The following is a 20,864-nucleotide window of genomic DNA, read 5'->3' as shown; positions in this document are numbered from 1 at the left end:
TCGTGCAAGAAATCATCCTTCCATCATCGACTTTCGACCGGTTTCTCTTGTTGTGTGTGGTTCTTTGATTTTGTTATTGTTCCTAAGTTAGTTCTGCATGGTTTTAGTTGCATACTACTAGGGAAAATTCAAAAAAATATTTAATAGCGGTCGAAATTTAATTATAAATTTTTCATAGATAAGATATAAATTTATTAAGGTTGATGTGACTAAATGCATGAGTTTGCAATCAATTATCATTGAAGCTGAAGGCTTTTTTGTTATGCTTACGGGAAGAAAGGAAATAGCTTGGTCATTGAGGCTGAAAAGAGGTATATTAGGACCAATATTGAATAATTTAACCAAAATTGAACCCATTTGGATAAGTAATCATATTCTTGCCTAGAGAAGCAAAAAAGGAGCTATGTCTTGCAGTCGAACACATTGTTGGAACATTGGAAGCATTTCTGACAAACAATGTAACAAGACGAAGCAAAGGTGATTGAGCAAAGGAAAACAAGCGAAGCAAAGAAACTTGAATCCACAGACAAATTTTTTTTGCAAGCTGAACATTTCCGTTTTTCATTCAAATTTGAAATAAAAGGAGTTACAATTTTGGCTCAAATGCGGTTACCTAATAATCTAAGCGCCTCCACTAATGCTTAACTAATACAAACTTAAACAACTAAAAGATAAGTGACATATCACTTTTACATCAAAAATCAAATCATAAACTTAATCCTACTAACTTTAAGAGTTGGTTACAATTGAACTAAGCTAAATATCATTACAACAAAATGATTAAAATCGGTTACTTCATTCGATTGAGTTTCATTCTTGCGCACCAAGCAAAATGAAGTGAACTTGATAATGGCTGGCTTCATGTTCCATTGCGATCCGACTCTCAACACTCTTCCTTGGACTGTATGCAACACATTCCAATTGCACTTCTCAATAATTCAAATCGAGACCCTAAGGGTTTGGTCGATTATATCGACCAATTGTGCTTTTGTTTGCAATGCACAAGGTTGACTTCCTTTGCTTGTCCGACTTCTCGAACAAAATGCGTTTAATTTTAAAATATTTAGTTTTACCATGGAACACGAGATTCTTGGCTATGGCAATCTTGTCTGGTTGTCCACCCAAATTTCGGTTGCATCGACTTGTGTTTCATTAAGATCTGAAACAACTTCCTAAGCCAAATGGCACGATTGACTCTCTTTCTGACAATGTACTACTGCCGGTGTGGGTGAAACAACGATTTGTTGCTTCTTTGAACTCCAACAAAACATGCCCGATCTAAGTGTGAAGAAGTATCAGAGGTACTCTTCATGTCATCGAGGATCTGCCGATCAACATCACGATAGCCTTCAATTTTAATTCCTTCCACTTTCAAACATCACCCCAAGGTTAGCTGAGCCTTTGATGTATCTAAGAACCCTTTTTGCAGCCTTCAAATGTGTCTCATTACAGCAGTGCATGAACCTCGATAGCAAACTAACACCAAACATGATGTCTGGCTTGGTTGCTATTAGATACAACAAGCGACCTACTAGGCCGATAATGCCTCTCATCCACCCTTTTTGATCACCCTTGCTAGTCAAGTTTTCTCCATGAGCCATAGGTGTACTTGCTGCTTTACAGTTTTGCATGCAAAATTTGCCAAGAATCTTCAAAGCAAATGTGTGTTGGCTGATGAAGATGCCTCGATCAGATTGGTGAACTTCCATACCAAGGAAGTATGTCATGACCCCCAAATCAGTCATCTCAAACACTTGCTGCATTTGAACCTTGAACTCATCAATGAGCTCAACTTTGCTCCCTGTCACTAACAAATCATCCACATACAAGGAGACAATCAGCAAGGTTTCAAATTCTGACCTTTTAACATACAGAGTAGGCTCACTAAGACTCTTCATAAATCCAAGCTTGGTCAGGTAAGCATCAACTCTGTCATACCAGGCCCTTGGTGCCTATTTCAGGCCATAAAGGGCCTTTCTCAGCTTGTATACTTTGTCTTCATGTCCAGCAACTTCAAAACCTTCTGGTTGCTCGATGAAGATCTCCTCCTTGAGAAAACCATTCAGGAATGCCGACTTTACATCAAATTGATGAACCCTCCACTTCTTCTGAGCTGCTAAAGCAAATAGCAGCTTGATTGTATCCAGTCTTGCTACTGGTGCAAATGTCTCCAAAAAATCCACTCCATATTGCTGACTGTAGCCCTTCACTACAAGCCTAGCCTTGTACTTGTTCAGTGAGCCATCAGCATTGTACTTGGCCCTGTACACCCATTTGACTCCTATGACCTTCTTGTGTTCTAGTCTGCTCACCAATTCCTATGTCTGATTTTTATTGATCATTTCCAACTCAGCTTCCATAGCCTTCATCCAGCTTTTGTCCTTAACAGCCTCTTCAAAGTCTGAGGGCTCAATCACAGCAAAATTGCACCTCTAATAAACATCACCAAAGTTCGGTGCCCCTATCGGTGTATCATCAACAGCATCATCACTTAGTCCTTCTTTGCGGGTTCAACAACCAAGTCTAACTGGTCCATTTCAGACATATCAGCTTCAACACCATTCCAATTCCACACCTTATCCTCACCAAATTTCACATCCCTGCTAACTAAGACCTTCTTTGCTGTAGGATCATACACTTTATAACCCTTCTTGTTGCTGCTATAGCCAACAAAGATTCCTGGCGCAGCCCTACTCTCGAGCTTAGTCCTCTTCTCTACTAGAATAAGAGTATAACACACACAGCCAAACACTTTTCGGTGTGTTACAACTGGTTTGACTCCATGCCAGGCCTCAAAAGGAGTCTTATCCTTGACTGCTCGAGTTGGTAGCCTGTTGAGCAAGTACACTGAGGTGTTAACTGCCTCAGCCCAAAACTGGCTTGGAAGCTTGCCTTTAAACAAGAGACACCTGGCCATGTTCAGCACAGTCCTATTCTTCCTCTCACAGACTCCATTCTGTTGAGGAGTATAGACTGTTGTAAGTTGATGATGAATCCCAGCATTGTCACAAAGCTTCTGAAATCTCTCAGACACATATTCAGAGCCATTATCAGTCCTTAAGGCTCTAATTTTGCAGCCTGACTGATTTTTAGCATATGCCTTAAATTTGCAGAAGGCTTCAAACACTTCTGACTTTTGCTTCAAGAAGTAGACCCAGCACAACCTTGTTAAATCATCTATAAACAGGACAAAGTACCTGTTCTCATTGATTGAAGGTATTCTTATGGGACCACAAACATCAGAGTGCACCAATTCGAGCTTATTCTGAGCTCTCCAAGCCTTTGTCGGAGGAAAAGCGGTATAGCACGCTTACCAAGCTGACAAACCTCACAAACATTCCCACTAACCTCAATCTTTGAAATGTCATCAACCAAATTTAGCCTATGTAGCAGATAAATAGATCTGAAGTTGGTATGGCCAAGTCTCCTATGCCATAAGTCAGTGTTGTCAGCAAGGCTGGTGTATGCCTTCCTTTCTACTTGGCTAACATCCAGCATGAAGCACCTATCAGTCATAGAGACTGTGACTAACTCCAGACCATTCATGTGTTGAACAATGCAGCAACCATTTTTAAAGACCAAGGTATACCCTTTTTCAACCAATTGGCCTACACTAAGCAGATTCTGGTCTAAGTCAGGTACAAAAAGTACATATGATATTAGCTTCTTACCTGAACCAGTGCTAACCAACACATTGCCCTTGCCCTTAGCTTCAATCAGCTTGCCATCTCCAATTCTGATCCTCGAGTGAAAGCTTCTGTCTAGGCCCTTAAACAGCTTCTCATCTACTGCCATATGATGTGAGCAGCCACTGTCTAGTAGCCAATCATTGCTGGCCCTAGTTGTGCCAACAAAACAGGTTGCTGTGAATACATGCTCCTCCTGAGCTTGCATGTCCTCAGCAGGTCTAGCTTGTTGCAGAGCAGCCTCCCTTGGTTTGCCCTTGCACACCTTCTCAACATGGCCAAACTGCTTGCACTTTTTCACCTTTGGATATCCGCCTAAACCAACAATACTTTTCTGAATGTGTTGTCTTCTTGCAGTGAACACATGGTGGGAACACTCTTTTTGCTTCATCTCTTCCTGACTTGACCCTTCTATTGTGCCAAGGCTTCTTGCCTTTTGCACTCACACTCGAGCTTTCACTGGCTTTAGCCTGGAAAGTAGCCTCAGGATTCTCCTCCGCCTATTTGCCCTCCTTTGCTCAAATGCATACAAGAAGTTTATCACTCGAGACAATGAAATGGTGATAAGTCCCTGAGTCCTCAAGTGAAGAGATTTTGACTCAATTTCTCGGGGAGAGTTGTGATAACTTTTCAACAATTACGCTCTCTGTGAAGTCCACTCCCGGAGCCTAATGTTGTTGACAATGGTCATTATCTGTCTGAGTACTACTTGATGGTCTCGAGACTCCTTCATTCTCAAATTCTCAAAGTCTCTCTGAGATTAATCACTTGTTGTTGCCTTGTCTTGTCGGTCCCCATGAACTCCCATGAACTCCTCCTTCAACTTCTCCCGGGCACCTTAGGTGAGTCACGAGGCCATGATGCGAGTGAATATCACATCGAGACTCCATTTTGCAAGCAAGCCATAGCCTTGTGCTTCTTGGCTCTCTCCTCTGCATGCTGTCTCATTTGTGCTATAGTGGGATTAGCTCTCAATGGAGGTGGTTCAGCATCATTCTCGATCACACTCCAAAGATCGTATGCACGAAGGTAAGTCTTCATTTTGACTATCCAAATGTGATAGTTTTCTCCGGTGAACACTTGGTGGAGGTGGTGGAGTAAAATTCATCTGCTAGACCGAGTTTAAAAGCTTGATCTTTTAAATCTTGAACTTTCTTTGTTGGTTTTAATTTGAACACAACAGATTGCATACAAAGGCCCTCAAAGATTCAGGCTCATGATACCATTTGTTGGAACATTGGCGGCATTTGACAAACAAAGTAACAAGACGAAGCAAAGGTGATCGAGCAAAAGGAAAACAAGCAGAACAGCAAGAAACTTGAATGCACAGACAAATTTTTTTTTGTAACTGAACATTGCCATTTTTTCATTCAAATTTGAAATAAAAAGGAGTTACAATTTTGGCTCAAATGACAGTTACCTAATAATCTAACTGCCTCCACTAATGCTTAACTAATACAAACTTAAACAACTAAAAAGATAAGCTGACATATCAGCTTTTACATCAAAAATCAAATCATAAACTTAATCCTACTAACTTTAAGAGTTGGTTACAATTGAACTAAGCTAAATATCATTACAACAAAATGATTAAAATCGGTTGCTTCATTCGGTTGAGTTTCATTCTTGCGCACCAAGCAAAATGAGCTGAGCTCGATAGCTGCTGGCTTCATGTTGCATTGCAGTCCAGCTCTCAACACACATATGCTTAAATATAATCTGTTGTGATATTTCTTTGCAGCTACATCAGCACTGTAGTGGTCAAGGCTGTGGCAGGGAACGATGGCAAGTGCAAGTGTGGAGATAGCTGCAGCTGCACAAACTGCACATGTGGCACTCATTAAGTAGACATAGAACCATGATGTTTTAGTCCATAGCAATATTAGGACCTAAAAATAATGAAATTGAGTTGAATAAATTGGTGTTTTGTTGTTGTAGTTTGAGACATTGAGTGCGTTTTCATGCCTGTTTGTCTTATGTCTGAGTCTCATTGTACACTATGATGGAATGGTCATATCTATGGACTTCGTATGATTAATGAATTATTATCAGTTTAAATATTCTCTTTGTATCCATGTTGGATACATATTTAAACATGGATAAGGAGATGTACTCTTCAAATTTATTCATATTTAAACATGTTGGATATATATTTAAACATGGATAAGGAGACGTACTCTTCAAATTTATTCATATTGGACATATATTCTTACCTAACCCTCACCCAAGCAACAATAGAACATTTTGTAGAACATTTCTATTTATTATTTCGAATCAGTACTAAAAACAAGTCCATGGTAACAAAAGTATTTAGTACTTAAAGCATGCACTAGGTGTTATATCACAATGGCAATTGTTCTTCCGAATCTACCGGAAATTCCTCATCTATCTGAAATTCCTCATCTATCACAGATTCTTGGAATCTCTTCGGAAGGAAATATTGACCACCGAGGCGCTGTTGGTAGTGTATGATCACAGCAAAGAATATACCCAACACAATATAATAATGAAGTCCCAAGCAGTTGAGTAGTAATCTGCACCATGAACTCCGTACATGTACGAGTCATCTATATCAGCATATTTGTTTGCTCTGTACAGATCATATCCATGGGGTATGAGGCGAACAAGGGTGATTCCGATGTAAAAGAGTCGAGAAAGAGCCAGTTCTCTCGAGTTGTGGAACATGTTGAAGATGATTTGAGGGAAAAGAAAGGCATCCAGTATCAAACCAGCATAAGCTCTTGAATTCCCCAAAATGATTTTATTTATGTAGTACCAAGAATGCCTTGCCCTTACTGTTCGGTGTCCATTCTGCCTTGACTTAACCGAAAAGGCGATAATAGCTCCAATTACGTACACCGGAACACACACATACAGCCCCCTTTTCTCTGCAATCCACAAGGTCTTTTTCTTTTCAGTGGAGCATCTAGCAGTCCATGAGAGCATCAGAAGACGGACTTGCAGCAGAAAAGCCACCATGGTAACGACTCTAATGATAATCTCGTTCATTTCGAGCCACCTTCCACCTCTAATCAAGACCGATCTCTTGCTATCTTGAATGAACATTGCTTCGAGGTTTAGAACCAAAGGGATCAAGTGCCCCAGGGCTAGAATAACAAGCATTAGAAGTGAAACCAAAGGACCAATGCCACGGTGCTTCCTGACATGAAGGATTTGAAATGCTACAAAGATAATTGCAAGAGAATTGGATATTACCAACATGTCCATCTCCAAATCCATTCTCGAAATTGATTCCGTAACCCAACTGCGATAATAAGCTCTTCCGAAAACTGCAGGGCTTGAAGGATAGAGGATCGATTTCTTCACGTGTGCTTTCGATGCTTCCTTTGATCTTACTTCTCCTGTCCGAGTTCAATGGAGGAAAATTGATTTTCACCAGGATCTTGCAATCCATCGAATGGCTTGAAAATGTTTTGTCACCTGACCTTAAATGTCTGCAGCCAACCATGCATAGGCTACCTGTTGCTGTATCATAAACCCCTTCAGCAGAAATTCGGATTTCTGTTTTCAAATATTCATTTGAAGATTCGTTAACCGTATTAAGGCCACCATCCAATTCCGAACTACGCAGCATGATACTCATTTTATAGCTGATATTAAGCAAGCCACTGCTGGAATCGGATTCAACGCGAGAACTTTTAGGCTTTGAGCTTGAGGATGGTATTAGAGATGGAAATCTCTGATCTTGCTGATCACCTACCGCAAGAGGAACCGAAGAACCCCATCCGATTCTTCCTTTGGAACCTTTGATGATCGACATTCTAAAACCCAGATTACCAGAATAGCCATCTGGGTAGTGTCCCCTACTGCTTTTAGTCTTAGGATTCTTCTTTGGACATGATTTCTTCACTTCGGCCATTTCCGTGTATACATATTTCAAACCTTGAAGTTGAATTCGTCCTCCATAACGTCCAGTATTTCGGAACTCGACCCTATCAAAGAAACCACCTTCATTCCTAGGCTTCTCACTCCAAATTTCTCCTACAATGGTGCTTGTGTTTCTGATAGACAAGATTGCCGGGAATCTTAAGCTCAACCGTGTCGTGCAGTCTCCAACATGAGACTTCTCCAAGGAGCTCCATGCATCATAGATTCGGCAAGCAATGATACAAAGCCGATTACTCTTTGCATCCCAAGATCCTTCTCCAATTAATGAAGTGTTGAGATTGGGAGAGCTATAGTATCCCTGATAGCTATCGTTCCGAAATTCTATCAGAAGCCTCAAGCTTTGCCTATCGTTTGAGCACTGAATCATACGCAATGATACTACTGATCCAATACCATCACCAAATGGATTGCAACTCTTTGAAAAATTACAACTGCCAGTATACTCCAATTTGAAAGCATTGCTTCCACCTAACATATCACAAATAGTTCGAGTTTGCGATAAGCGGAGGGACGACATCGGTTGGACATCGATTCCCCCAGGACACCCTTCACTGAACTGATTTGAAATCATGGTGTAAGCGTAATTTACTCGAGGAAACATCAGCAGTGATATTTGCTCAAAGTGATTTGGATCATTAGCAGAACTCAAGCTATCCATGGTACCGGTGACTAAAGTACTAATATTACTTGAAGTCTGAAGATTATTAATCTTAAGAACAGCAGCAAGGTGAAGCAGTTTACCTTCTTTGGAGTAAGCATGACTCGATCCCACCATGCAAAGCTTCCCGGTTGTTCGAGACCAGAAGCCTCGAAAATCGAAGTCCAGTGTCCCACGAACGTATGAGCTTCCAGAGGAGATACTCCGTTCATAGTAAGACGAGGTTCGAAAAATCAGGTTTCCTTCCACCATAAAGACATCATCAGCTTCGGTTGTAAATACGTGGTGAGTCTTGAAACGGAGCCTTTTCGATTTGGGTGCAGAGTAGGAACGTGAAGGAGGATTATTTGGGACTTTATCACCACCACTGAAGTAACCATATTGACGTCCAGAGAAAGGCATGATATTGAACTCCTCGTCAGCTGGTTTGGATTCATGAACAATTGAGTTACAGTGAAGGCCAAAATCAAATTCATTTGCAGTGCCGAAGACTACATGAAGACATGTGAAAGAGGAGATGATAAACAGAAAGCATTAATAAAACAAAGTTTCGTCCTACAGAATATGGAACAGTCCACAGCCATAGACATGAATTTCTTCAGACAGAAAGACTGTGATTAAGAACTTATTGCAAAACTTCGAAATTGATCATAAATATATAGTTATTACTGTACATCTCTCACTGGACATAGGAAATTTCCAAGAACAAGAGCTTGCGGAAAATTCGTATCAATAATACTTATTTATATTTTATCACATTAAATAAAGTTTTAGAGTCAAGACTTGTGTTCAACCTCAATCCAATAACGAGTGGTTATGATTATTATTATAGCTAAGTCAATCCGTAAATACTCATTATATAATTTTTTAATTAATATATTAATTATATAATTTCTTTTCATTCATATTTTGATTTTGATTGTATAATAATCTAGTATTGAATTTTAAATGATCATCTAATTAAGATAATTGAATTAGATGATGAGACCTTGACTTCGTTCACACATCGAAAGAGTTAGATTTTGATTTGGACCAATCAAATGCCTACAATGATAAGTCACATCATTTAAATTTTTGAGACAATATTGTTGAGAGGGAAAATCATAAACATCAAATATGTAGGATAAAATAAAGATAAAAAATACTAAAAAATATAAAAATATTTCATAATTCGCAATCATAACTTTTTTAGGTTTATTATATCGATTTTGATTATACAAATGATTATAATTTAATACCCAATTATGAACTTTAAACATCAACTTCAAGTATGTAATATCTACTAATTATGCATTAGTACATGAGCAGTGATATCGATACTTGTAGACGTCACTCTACATCTCTCACTGGACAGGAATTTCCAAGGACAAGAGGCTGCAGAGAATGGCTATGAAAAGCAATGGAAGGTTTGGAGAGGTTGAGCAAATGACATTATAAAATGAAGAGAAATTGATATAGTGAAAAAGCAAGACACCTTAACTTTTATGTTGGGAGTTGGGACCTTACATTAGTGGTCTCTAATAAGATTATTAAATGTTTAATCTATTTAGACTTGTTGCAACCGTTGAAACCATAGAAACATGGTTATGTAACTAAATATAGAAAACGGGCTAATGTATATAGAGGTATTTGAACATAGTAATTTATATTTATTAAGTATTTAAATTAAAAATAAAATTAATTTTTATCACTTAAGTCAAGTCAACAAAGCAAGGGGTTACTTGTACCCAGCTTCAATCCATGTATTATTATAATTTTGGCATATAGCTAAGTCAATGTCAATCAGCATGCACCTTTCTTCTTCTTCTTTTTGCCAATTTTTTGGTCCAAACAAAATGAGTTTTAATTAGAAAAAAATTTCAATTAATTAATTTAAAGTTATTACTTTTACTCTCGAAAGAGATATTAGCATAATTTAGGAATTTTTACAAATCACGAAACTAAGTAAATAAATTGTGTGATTTAGATTGATAGTGACAAATAAAGTATAGGTAGATTCTTTTCTGAGAATTGTTACGCTTCTTGGTTGTTAATCTTTTTCTTTCCTGAGCTATTCTTTGTCGTGTTCGTAGTTAATTAATTTAGTTAATTTTAGTTTTCCATCAATCACTCAAATTTATCTGTTAAATAATAGAAATACGATAATTACTAGTACTTTTAATTTTCGTGAGAACTATATCTTTATTCATCATAACTATACCATTAATTGATAGGTGCACTTGTGTTAGTCAATTTTTAGTTGGTTTCTGATTTCATCAATTGCCATCACCAACTCAAACATATTCATAATCCCAACTGAAAACTAAGCATTCAAGAGAATAACATGAATTAACCAAAGCATATACTAAGTTATAAGGCATGCTTAACATTCACCTTACCATTCCCAAAACATTAATCGCCTAGTTGATAGCTTTAAGTGTGCCAAACCAATCAAAAGAAAAATCAGCACTCATATAGCATCAAACTTAACTAAAATATGCATCATTAAGTTTCATGCCAAAGTTACATTCAAAATCAATCATTACTACCATTAACACAAAACTATCGATTCTCAAAATAGTCATTTACAAACTAGAAACCCTTAAACACATGTCACACGGTCTAAAATCAAAATGAACATATAACTATTATCTTAAGATTATGTTTGATCCTTCGCTGATTCAATTCAAGAGTTCTGCAAGGTAAAAAGATACAAGTAAGGAAAAACAACCAGCGTAAGACTCCTTTGAGCTAATTGTCATGGGGGTTGCAACACCAAAGCTTGAATGTCATAGGGGTCGTGGCAACAAAGTCTGGATGTCACGACATTGAAGCCTAATAATGAATGGAAATATATAGAGCCAATTTTGTATCCAAACAAGCTCCAATCATCCACATTTTGGAAGGAATTTTTATCAATATTAGAGTTGTAGTGTCAAGCTATTTAATGTCTCTTTATGAAACAAAAAACTAGACATCCAATATTCTTATAATCATCTTTTTATTCCCTTGATCATTTTACATTCTTATGTTTTTTTTTTCTAGGTTAGACTTTATTTTGCCTTTTTTTTTTCACTTTTCTTCTATAACTAAAAGAGGTACAAGGGCCTCTTACGTTATTTGGGGTTTTCTTCATAGTATTTAATAGTTTAAAATATTTTAGTTATTCAAAATTGTAAAGTGTTAATTTGGACTTTAGATTTATGACTTTTTCTTGCTTGTTATCAATGTCGTCATCAAAGACTTCTTCAGTATTTGTTAATCATTTCTCAACTCTTATCTCTTTTGTGATTTGGTGTTGATTAAGTGTTAATTTGATTGATATAGATATTGTTGTTAATATAGGAGAACGTGGATTGAGTCTTATTTGAAACGTATTATCCTCCTATTCATGGGTTGGGGATGGGTTATAGGTAGTTCTAAGTATTGTGTCAAAATGAACAAATATAATAAGAACCTATATTGAGATATTTCAAAAAAATTAACTTTGGTAAAAAAAGTAATTATTCTATACATCGTTAGCATAAGTGTTATTAAAATCAAATAACATAAAACTTTCGAATATCAAATAATAACAACTAATCTTATAAAACAATAATAATCATACATTTTTGTGATGCAAATAAAATTCTAAAATATGATTTTTCGAGTAATTCTTTAGATGTTATTTGAATGAAAATATTTTACTAAGGCGATATTTATAGTTAAGATCATTTTAATTCGAATGGTTCAACGGGCAATAATAAATTAAGATCAAGTGAAAAATCAAGCTAGAAATACTCGATCACGTACTCATACTAATTAGTTATATAAAAAGAAATAAGGTAAGTTGAATGTTGAATTGATAGTATAATGTTATATTTTAATGTGAATTTTGTGATAATATATGTTAGGCCTAATGATGTAAATGTAAATGTATTATAAAAAGTAATATTGGTTAAGCATACTAATATTTGAATGGGTATTCGGTCAAAGGAGAATTTTATGCAAAACTTTTATGGTTTGACTTATGAAATTATAAGTTGGAAAGGTATATGAGTTACTAATGGTTTGTTTCGGTTTGACTAGATTAATTTTGTATATGATTAAATGTTTCCATTGCTTATGATTTACTAAGTGTGAAAGCTTCTTGTGTGTATGTTTGCTCTTTGTTTTTTTTTTAGATTTTGGAAGTTGGTTACGAGCTCGGGGGTCATCAAAGAAGTCTATCACACTATCGACCGTCTTTGGTATTTTATAAATTTGAATTTGAACTTGAGCCTATGACATGTATAGTCTAGTTAATATGTTTGATATTGGGATATGTAAATATGAGCCATGCGAAAAATGGCTTATTCATTTTGGTTAAGCTTGGTTTTATATATTCTTGGTTAAATACTTGATGGGTTTGATTTTGGGATATATATATATATATATATATATATATATATATATAAAAGCCATGAAAATAATGGGTTATGTTTTATGATATTCATGCTTGTGATGTTTGGCTTGTGATTCGGTAATAAGGCAAGTAAGTATATTAATACTAAACGCCCAAACTCGATTTGGACAAAATTTTTGTTGATATTTCGGGTTAAGCTGAGCTAAGAACCTTGGACAAACATAAAGTATATTAATACTAAACGCCCAAACTCGACCTGACTAGCCCATAAACACATTTATAACTTAAATATCTTAACCCACTACCATTCATCCAAAGTGTATAATTAGTACAACTTTTTTTAATCTTTATTGTTTTCAATGAAAGAAAATTATTGATATTGTTTTCAGGGAGTAGTGTTTGGAAAGACTAGTAATTAAATTTGAATATATTTGGTTGTAATTACTAATGAGTGACATGTTTGGATAATGTTTGTGTAATAATTCATTTTTGTCCGGGCCCAAAACTAAAACCCAAAATAAAAAAATTACAGTCCATCAAAGCGCAATTCAAATTAAATTAACTTATTACATATCAAGCACAAACCCTAAACCCAAACTAAACTCTAGCCCACAAAACTTAAAAAATTTTCAGCCAAAAGAAACCCTAGGTGCGCTGCACCTAGGTCTGCCCTTAGGCTTGCTCCTAGCCGCCGCACGCCAGCAGGACCTCCTCGCACGCCACCACCTCAGCACGCGTCTGACACTTGCAAAATGAAGAACTACACGCAATAGCAGAAAAGACAATAGCAAGACAACAAAAAAAATAGAAATTAGGAGTTTTGTAATCAAGCTATAAAAGCCCGAATTTCATCTTTGTATTTTTTTTACGCGGACACTGATCCTAAATAAAAAAATCCATCAAAAAACTGAGGAAGGTTTTAAAGGTGATTACTTTTTATTTTGATTTAGGGTTTCTCTATTTTTTATTTTTATTTTATTATTATTTTTAAATACAAAAATAAAAAGAAAAGGAAATAGAAGCTTTCCTGATAGATAGGAACTTATCTCTTGTATATGTCAAATTCATGGATGATTTTTAATGAAAAGTTTGACACCTAACTTTAAGCACACTTTGCTTCTATAAAATAAAAGATAAAAAAATTATTCAAAATTCAACTCTCTCAAAAATTTTTTCATTCGATCTTCTTGAAAACATTCCATTACATTGACAGTAATTTATGAGGGTTAGGTTGAGTTAAACGGTTAAAATTTTATTTTAACTTAAATTTGATATTCATGGGTGCGAGCTCCATAAAATGTATTTATTAAAGTTAAATTTACGGAAAATAGTAAAACTTAAATATATAGAAATTTGACATATGTGGATGTATACATTTATTAGGTTTAAGTTTATGGTAAGTGATGAAAACTTAAACATAATTAAACTCAAGTATCGAATTCTATATAATTTATTGATTAGGGTTAAGTTTATAATAAATATAAACTTGATATTTGCAAATGTCAAGCTAAAGACTATAAATTTATTAGGTTTAACTCCCAACAAAAAAAATTCATATCTCTTATATATTATATGAAACTTGACAGTGATAGCTTCATCATTACAGGATTATTACTTGGGACATGAAAAATTTGCAAGCATAGGTTTCACATAAAATTTGACATAAGATTGTTGTAAAAAAGCGGATTCTAAACGTAACTTTTACATAAACTTTTTTAATAAATAATATATTATTTGACTATATCAATATAAAATAAAACCTAAAAATATGATTATTGTCAATTTATATTATTTGTTAATAAGTTTTAAATAATTTCTTGCTTGTCAAAAATAAAAATAAAATTGATTACTTGAGTTAATCTCTAGTCTCTAGTTAACTTTTAAGTTAGATAATTTTTAAATATGATATATTAAATGTTGATAATTTAAAAATTATATAAAAGAAATGGTTTTTCTTTAAAGAATAGTTTTAAATAATTCTTTTTAAAAGTATTTAACTTTTTTATAAAATATATTATGTGGGATTAAAAACATAAACACCTTTATTATGTTTATCAATAATTTATATATAAAAATTAATTATATTTTAATCAAATTGTCACCGTGACTTTGAATGAACTTAAATGTATATTTTGTTTGAGATTTAAGAGTTTGAGAAAATTATAATAGAATTAGAAATTTTTTTTTAAATTATTAAATAAAATTGGTTTTACTTCATTCTTAACTTAGTTTTTGACTCTAATAATTGAGTAGGGTGTCATCACTCAACTAATTCAGGCTACAATCTTTTATACAAAAATAAAATGAGAATAAACTTAAAATAAACCATTTGCAAACACTACCTAGGAGATAGCTCACTAATTGAGACCTCGTTGCGGGACAATGGTGGCAACTCTGTGTTGGATTGGTTTGAAGCTGATGCCGATGAAGTTGACATATCAAAATTGAAGTTGCCCTGCATGACAAATGCTGGTTGTGCCGGCACGGCGAGGGTGGTCGAAGCTATTCAGCATCAGAACAACCGAAGCCATGGTTGGTCTGGCTGCTACTTTTTCCTGAACACATAGCAATGCAATGTGAATGCATCTCATTATCTCATTCCTTGAACTATCACCCAATGTGGGATCAACGAGATTCAATGCCGTCCCTTCTCTCCAGCTTCTCCATGCCTACCAAGGAATCAGCCAATGTCCAATTTCAACAATGTAAACATATAACTCTTTTAACATTGGCTTTCAGTCACTAGAAATCATATATATACTTACAAAACCTAGTATGTATTCGTACTGCTCATCATAACGGAAGCTATTGTTTCTCTGGCCACTTATAATTTCTAAAAGTAATACACCGAAGCTGAACACATCTGATTTTACTGAGAATTGTCCATGGAAAACATATTCGGGAGCCATATATCCACTGCAATTAAGGGAAGCTTCATTAGTACAGTTCATATACATATGTTTAATATCTAAAAGGCTCCTAGGATGTCTTGATACTTACTGAGTTCCCACAATTCTGCTAGTGCTGCCTTGTGTTTCATCCTGTCCAAACAATCTTGCCATCCCGAAATCTGCAATTTTAGGAACCATCTCTGCATCTAATAAGATATTACTTGCTTTGAGATCACGGTGAATAATTCGAAGCCTAGAGTCTTCGTGAAGGTAAAGGAGTCCACGAACAATGCCATGTATGATTTTGAACCGTATTTCCCAATCTAGTTCTGCACGCCTGATCCGATCTACGTCATCACAAAACTTTCAGATTAGTGGAACAAATTCAAGGATTAAATTTGGTGCATGTCCTTGCTGATGGCTATACACAGTTAAAAGGATAAATATACAAAGTTGTAATAGAAATGCAATCTGAAAATGAAATTTAAACTGAAACATTACCAAAAATGAAATGATCAAGGCTTGCATTTGGCACAAACTCATAGATGAGAAGCCTTTCCTGTTCTTGCAAGCAAAAACCAAGGAGCCTAACTAAATTGCGGTGTTGAAGCTTGGCAACTAATTGCACCTCGGTCTTAAATTCTAAGTCTCCTTGACCTGATCCTTTAGACAGTCTTTTCACAGCAATCTCTTCTCCATTTGGAAGCTGACCCTGAAAACATAACAATATACATATGAACCATAAGTGGCTTTTGATAGATTTAGAAATACAGTTCATGTATATTCATTGACATAGCAGTACTATTCTTTGCCTTGTAAACAGCTCCAAATCCTCCTTGACCAAGCTTATTTGCATCAGAGAAGTTATCGGTTGCAACCAAAACAGAATCGAAGCCGAATTGCAAGGAATCGGCCCCGGACATCTCATTATCCGCATCCTTAGCTGCAAAAAGGCAATATAATTATTGTACAATTTCTTCGGCACCTGATCTACACTTACTAGTTGTTTGTTTGGTCTTTGTTACATTATATTTTAGAGAATCCATGTCATGGTTGTGAGTGAATTTACTTACTTTCAACTTTTATAGGTATGTCTTTGTTTCTTTTGGGCCTCTTAAAAATGCAGATGGAGATGGTAATTAGTATTACAAGGCCAACAACAGAAGCAATAACAATGATTACAGTTCGAGTTGTGTTATTCCCATTTCCTGCAAAACACAAATTTAGAATGTTATCATTCTTACGAACATACATATAATATATATGCAGATAAACCTAACAGGCAACCTCCAAACAGAAATAAGTAAGCACATATTAAACCACTGCTCATTTTGTTGGTATTTTATTTATTTTTTATTTTATTTTATTGTTAATTGCTTTGCTCAGGAAAAAGAAAAGAGTACAAATCGATTCCTTACCTGGAGATGGCGTCGGAGAAGAAGTTGTTGGAGGTGACGGTAAAGGAACTGCGGTCTCATTATAAAAAGGGTTAGACTCAAACCTCAAGACACAGGTTGGTCTAAGAACCCTGCATCCCATCCTTCCAAGGCAACAGAGTCGAAGCTCCCTCCTGCCGTAATTTAGACAAGCAGTGCAATTTTCCTGGGTCATATCTGGAGTACACTGTACCGTGGCGTATACCGTTTGCAAGATACCAGTCGGTGCATTGCCAGCTGCGTACTTGCGGAGTGGGCCACTGGCTGCAGCTTCGCTGCTTAGATTATTCAATAGTTCACTTAATGCTCGATTGAACTGAGTAGGGTTCGATGCATTCATCGGGTTGAATGCACAAGTATGAGGTCGTTCTCCAGCAGCCCGTACAGGTCTCGGTTGGCGTACCGCACCAAACAGAGCTCGGACCAAGCGATGGCGACCTTGTTCCGGGGACAAAACTGCTTGAGTTCGGTTGCGGTAGAGTTGAGGCAAGTGTTGCAATCGGCTTGGTTCATGTCACCCCTGCAAAGTGCGATTGAGTAAACCTTGTTGGGGCTTTCTCCCGCAGATAGATTGAAAAAGCCGTAATTGAAATAACTAAGAGTGGCGAATCGGGAGATGATGCTATTGAGGTTGGCCTCGTAAGTGCTGTTTGGGGTGTAATTGCCGCTGCCTTGATTACAATCGTGCTCAAAGTAAACAGGATTAAGCTGTGCAACGATAAGAGTAGGGAGGAAGGAAAGAACAAGTGAATAAGAAAACAGTGGAACTGTTGTTAAAGATCCCATTGCCAGTGGAACAATCAATTACGAAAACATGACTCACCCTTCTTACTTATAAGTTTGGCGCAGCCGCTACGCCGGTCACTAACCAAGAATCAGTAAGTCAATATTACAGGGCCCTACAGAAGACCTTGAACAGACAAAGTTGAAGCTCAATCATACCCCTTTTTTAATTTTATAATATATTAAATTATGTTATTTTTATGTATTATATAATTTATAACATAAAAATTTATATTTATACTAATATATAATATAAATATTAAAAATATTATGTTACCAATATATAAATTTTAAATTTTAAATTAAAATAATATAAATATTTTTAAAAATTAAAATATAATATGATCAATATGTTTAAAATGAGTTTAGGTTAGTTATTTACAAATACAAGTAGACTTGGACAAAATTTTGTTGATATTTCGGATTAAACTGAGCTAAGAACCTTGGACAAACATAAACGCCCAAACTTGACCTGACCAGCCCATAAACACATTTATAACTTAAATATCTTAACCCACTACCATTCATCCAAAGTGTATAATCGCACCAAACAAAGCTCGGACCAAGCGATGGCGGTCTTGATCCGGGGACACAATCGCTCGAGCTCGGTCGCGGTGTAGTTGAGGCAACTATAGCAACGATCTTGAGTTAAGTCACTCCTGCAAAGTGCGCTTGAGTAAACTTTGTCGGGGCTTCCACCGGCAGACAGATTGAAGAAGCCGTAATTGAAATGTGCAAGGGTGGGGAGTTGAGAGATGATGGCATTGAGGTTGGTCTGGTAAGCGCTGTTTGGGGTGAAATTGCCATTGGTATCACTACAGTTACGCTCAAAGTAAACATCATGAAGCTGCGAAAGGGTAAGAGTAGCAAGGGAAAGAAGAAAAGAATAAAGAAACAGAAGAAATGTTGAAGAAGAAGACCCCATTGCCCACTTCATTTATGAAAACATTTCCCTTTATGCGTATTGCTGCTTTTTTTTTTTTTTTGGTTGAACTTTTATGAGCTTTTTATATATACTTTTGAATTTTGTATATTTTTATGAAATATTTTAATAATTTTAAAACTATTTGTTAATCTTACATAAATTGGACTCGATGAACCTATACACAATGAATTGTATATAATTTAGGTACTTGTGTATACGTTGATTGAGAAATAATAGTATTTTTGAACTCGTTAACATGCCGTCCTCATGGGATAATAATAGCCAAAACGTGTGGTAGCGATTTGCTAAGACCAAGTGGAGAAGAAAGGACAAAAAGCTTACTTTCTAAAAATGAAAATTAAGATGCAGCTAGTTTTTCCAAAAAGAAAAGGTTACCTTTATAGATCAGTCCTTGTATTTATCAATTTATACGAATCCAACCTTTTTATTTTTGTTTATTTAACATTGGTCTAGAGGTGTTCATGGGCCGAGCGGCCCGGCCCGACCCGACGGCCTGCCCGAAATATGGGAGGGTTTGGGAAAAAATATAGGCCCGAAATATGGGCTTGGGCAAAAAATGAGGCCAGTTTAGAAAACGGGCCAGGCCTCGGGCACCACTTTTTTGGCCTGGGCCCTGCCCAACCCAGCCCGAATATAATAAATATATATTTTTTATTTTTAAAAATATTTTAAAATACTTTTTTTAATTTTCTAAAATTTTTTTTGGTGTTTATTTAAAAAATGGGCCGGGTCGGGCCCGGGCTTAAGAATTTTCCCTCGGGCCGGGCCTGAACAAAATTCCAGGCCCATATTTCGGGCTGGGCTTGGGCCTAGGACTCGGGCCGAATTTTTTATGGGCCCGGCCCAAACTCGACCCGACCCGACCCATGAACACCTCTACATTGGTCTATCTACTTTTCGAATAGGTCATTTTCAATTTTTTTCATCGACTTTTTCCGTTAACTCTATTAAAAAAATTAAATACAATCACGAATTTAACCCAATTTCTTTTAAGAATAGCAAAACCTGTTCTAACAATATTAAAAACAATTTCAAATCGAACAAATTATATTAATAAATGATTTTTAAACTTATATTTTGTTAGCAGGAGACAAAAATATGTAATTATGAATTTTATTTTCTACTTTTACAAAAATAGAAAAGGTTGTACTTTAATTTGATAGGATTTGATATTTATATTTTATGTTAATTGAGAAATTAATCTAATTAGATAATATCATTAAGTGTTTTTTTTTTATTAAAACACAACACAAAAATAAATAATTTCAACAAGGAAATAACAAAAAATAGCAATCTCGATTACTTATGCAACCACTTCAAAATAAATGTGTTCATGGGTCGGATGCAATACCCCAAACTTGGCCTAGACATTATAGCCTAATCCAGGAGTGTTACGAAGAAGGATTTTGAAACTGACGATACTTTGATAAAATCATATTTAGTTATTCGATAAAGCGTCCAAGTATTATAAAACATATTCATTACTGAAACCGTTATATGATGTTCTTTAAAGTTAACTATTTATTTCGCAGCGGAAGTTTGAAAATTCTTTTAAAACCAAAACCAAGCTCGTGATTCCAAAAACCCATTTGTTTGCGTAAAGTGTTTTGTTGGCGTTGCGAAAAAGAAAGCAATACCGAAATCCAAAATCTAAAAGTTAAACCAAACAATCCAGAGAGTTCCAAAATTTACAAACTATCAAGAAAACTAGATTTTTAAAATAAACCATTTTTACTAAATAAAAACAGATCTTGATGGAGTGGTCACCACTGAGCCTTTGTCGCACCGACCTGCCTAAGTTCGAGAATTACCTGAACAGAACAGATAAATAGATGTGAGTTTTCGTAAACTCAGTGTCTAACCCAACAGAAATAGTCATACATCATACACATTATATCTTATACAATCAGATATAGATTCAGACCTAAGTCCATAAAAGATGCATATATCAGAATCAGATAAACAGAATAGATATACAGATTCCTACCCCCATCCTCTGCACACCATCTCCGACCATCCCATCACATCATGTGGGGTTAAAAACACCCACCCATCCCTACACACTATATAGTGTCGCTACAACATATAACAGATAATAAGCAGTCAAGCTACCAGAATATAGGCGAAAGGTCGTTGTACAGACACTTCCTCCACAAATACAAAGCCCACCCCAAACACAGATAGAGAATACA

General features: G+C 35.8%; 3 protein-coding genes and 1 long non-coding RNA gene across 4 annotated transcripts; 1 reads left to right on the top strand and 3 right to left on the bottom strand.

Annotated features, from left to right (window-relative positions):
* Window positions 1-266: 266 nt before the first annotated feature.
* LOC105766527 (uncharacterized) lies at window positions 267-5,744 on the top strand. Its single transcript, XR_008195786.1, has 2 exons — window positions 267-311; window positions 5,428-5,744. It is a non-coding gene; the product is annotated as an uncharacterized LOC105766527 (long non-coding RNA).
* A 414-nt stretch (window positions 5,745-6,158) lies between these two features.
* On the bottom strand, window positions 6,159-8,929 carry LOC105767192 (uncharacterized). Its single transcript, XM_052630474.1, has 3 exons — window positions 8,923-8,929; window positions 7,167-8,744; window positions 6,159-7,048 (listed from the first exon to the last, which is right to left on the bottom strand). Exons 1-3 carry the CDS (start codon window positions 8,927-8,929, stop codon window positions 6,159-6,161), a joined length of 2,475 nt encoding a protein of 824 aa, XP_052486434.1.
* A 5,997-nt stretch (window positions 8,930-14,926) lies between these two features.
* On the bottom strand, window positions 14,927-17,871 carry LOC105766520 (cysteine-rich receptor-like protein kinase 44). The gene is given in 9 exon segments (XM_012586005.2): window positions 14,927-15,111; window positions 15,113-15,285; window positions 15,382-15,532; window positions 15,617-15,854; window positions 16,009-16,219; window positions 16,320-16,450; window positions 16,581-16,715; window positions 16,926-17,309; window positions 17,312-17,871. Coding segments are annotated over 9 exon segments (1,998 nt in total). The 5' UTR covers window positions 17,730-17,871; the 3' UTR covers window positions 14,927-14,954.
* A 277-nt stretch (window positions 17,872-18,148) lies between these two features.
* Window positions 18,149-18,725, bottom strand: LOC105767191 (cysteine-rich repeat secretory protein 38). The gene has a single exon (XM_012586705.2). It carries the CDS (start codon window positions 18,661-18,663, stop codon window positions 18,244-18,246), a length of 420 nt encoding a protein of 139 aa, XP_012442159.2. The 5' UTR covers window positions 18,664-18,725; the 3' UTR covers window positions 18,149-18,243.
* Window positions 18,726-20,864: the final 2,139 nt, after the last annotated feature.

This window comes from Gossypium raimondii, chromosome 5 (assembly GCF_025698545.1).
Source record: "Gossypium raimondii isolate GPD5lz chromosome 5, ASM2569854v1, whole genome shotgun sequence".
NCBI lineage: Eukaryota > Viridiplantae > Streptophyta > Magnoliopsida > Malvales > Malvaceae > Gossypium > Gossypium raimondii.
Note: the sequence above shows the minus strand (reverse complement) of the source record. Positions and strands in the feature narration are given on the sequence as shown.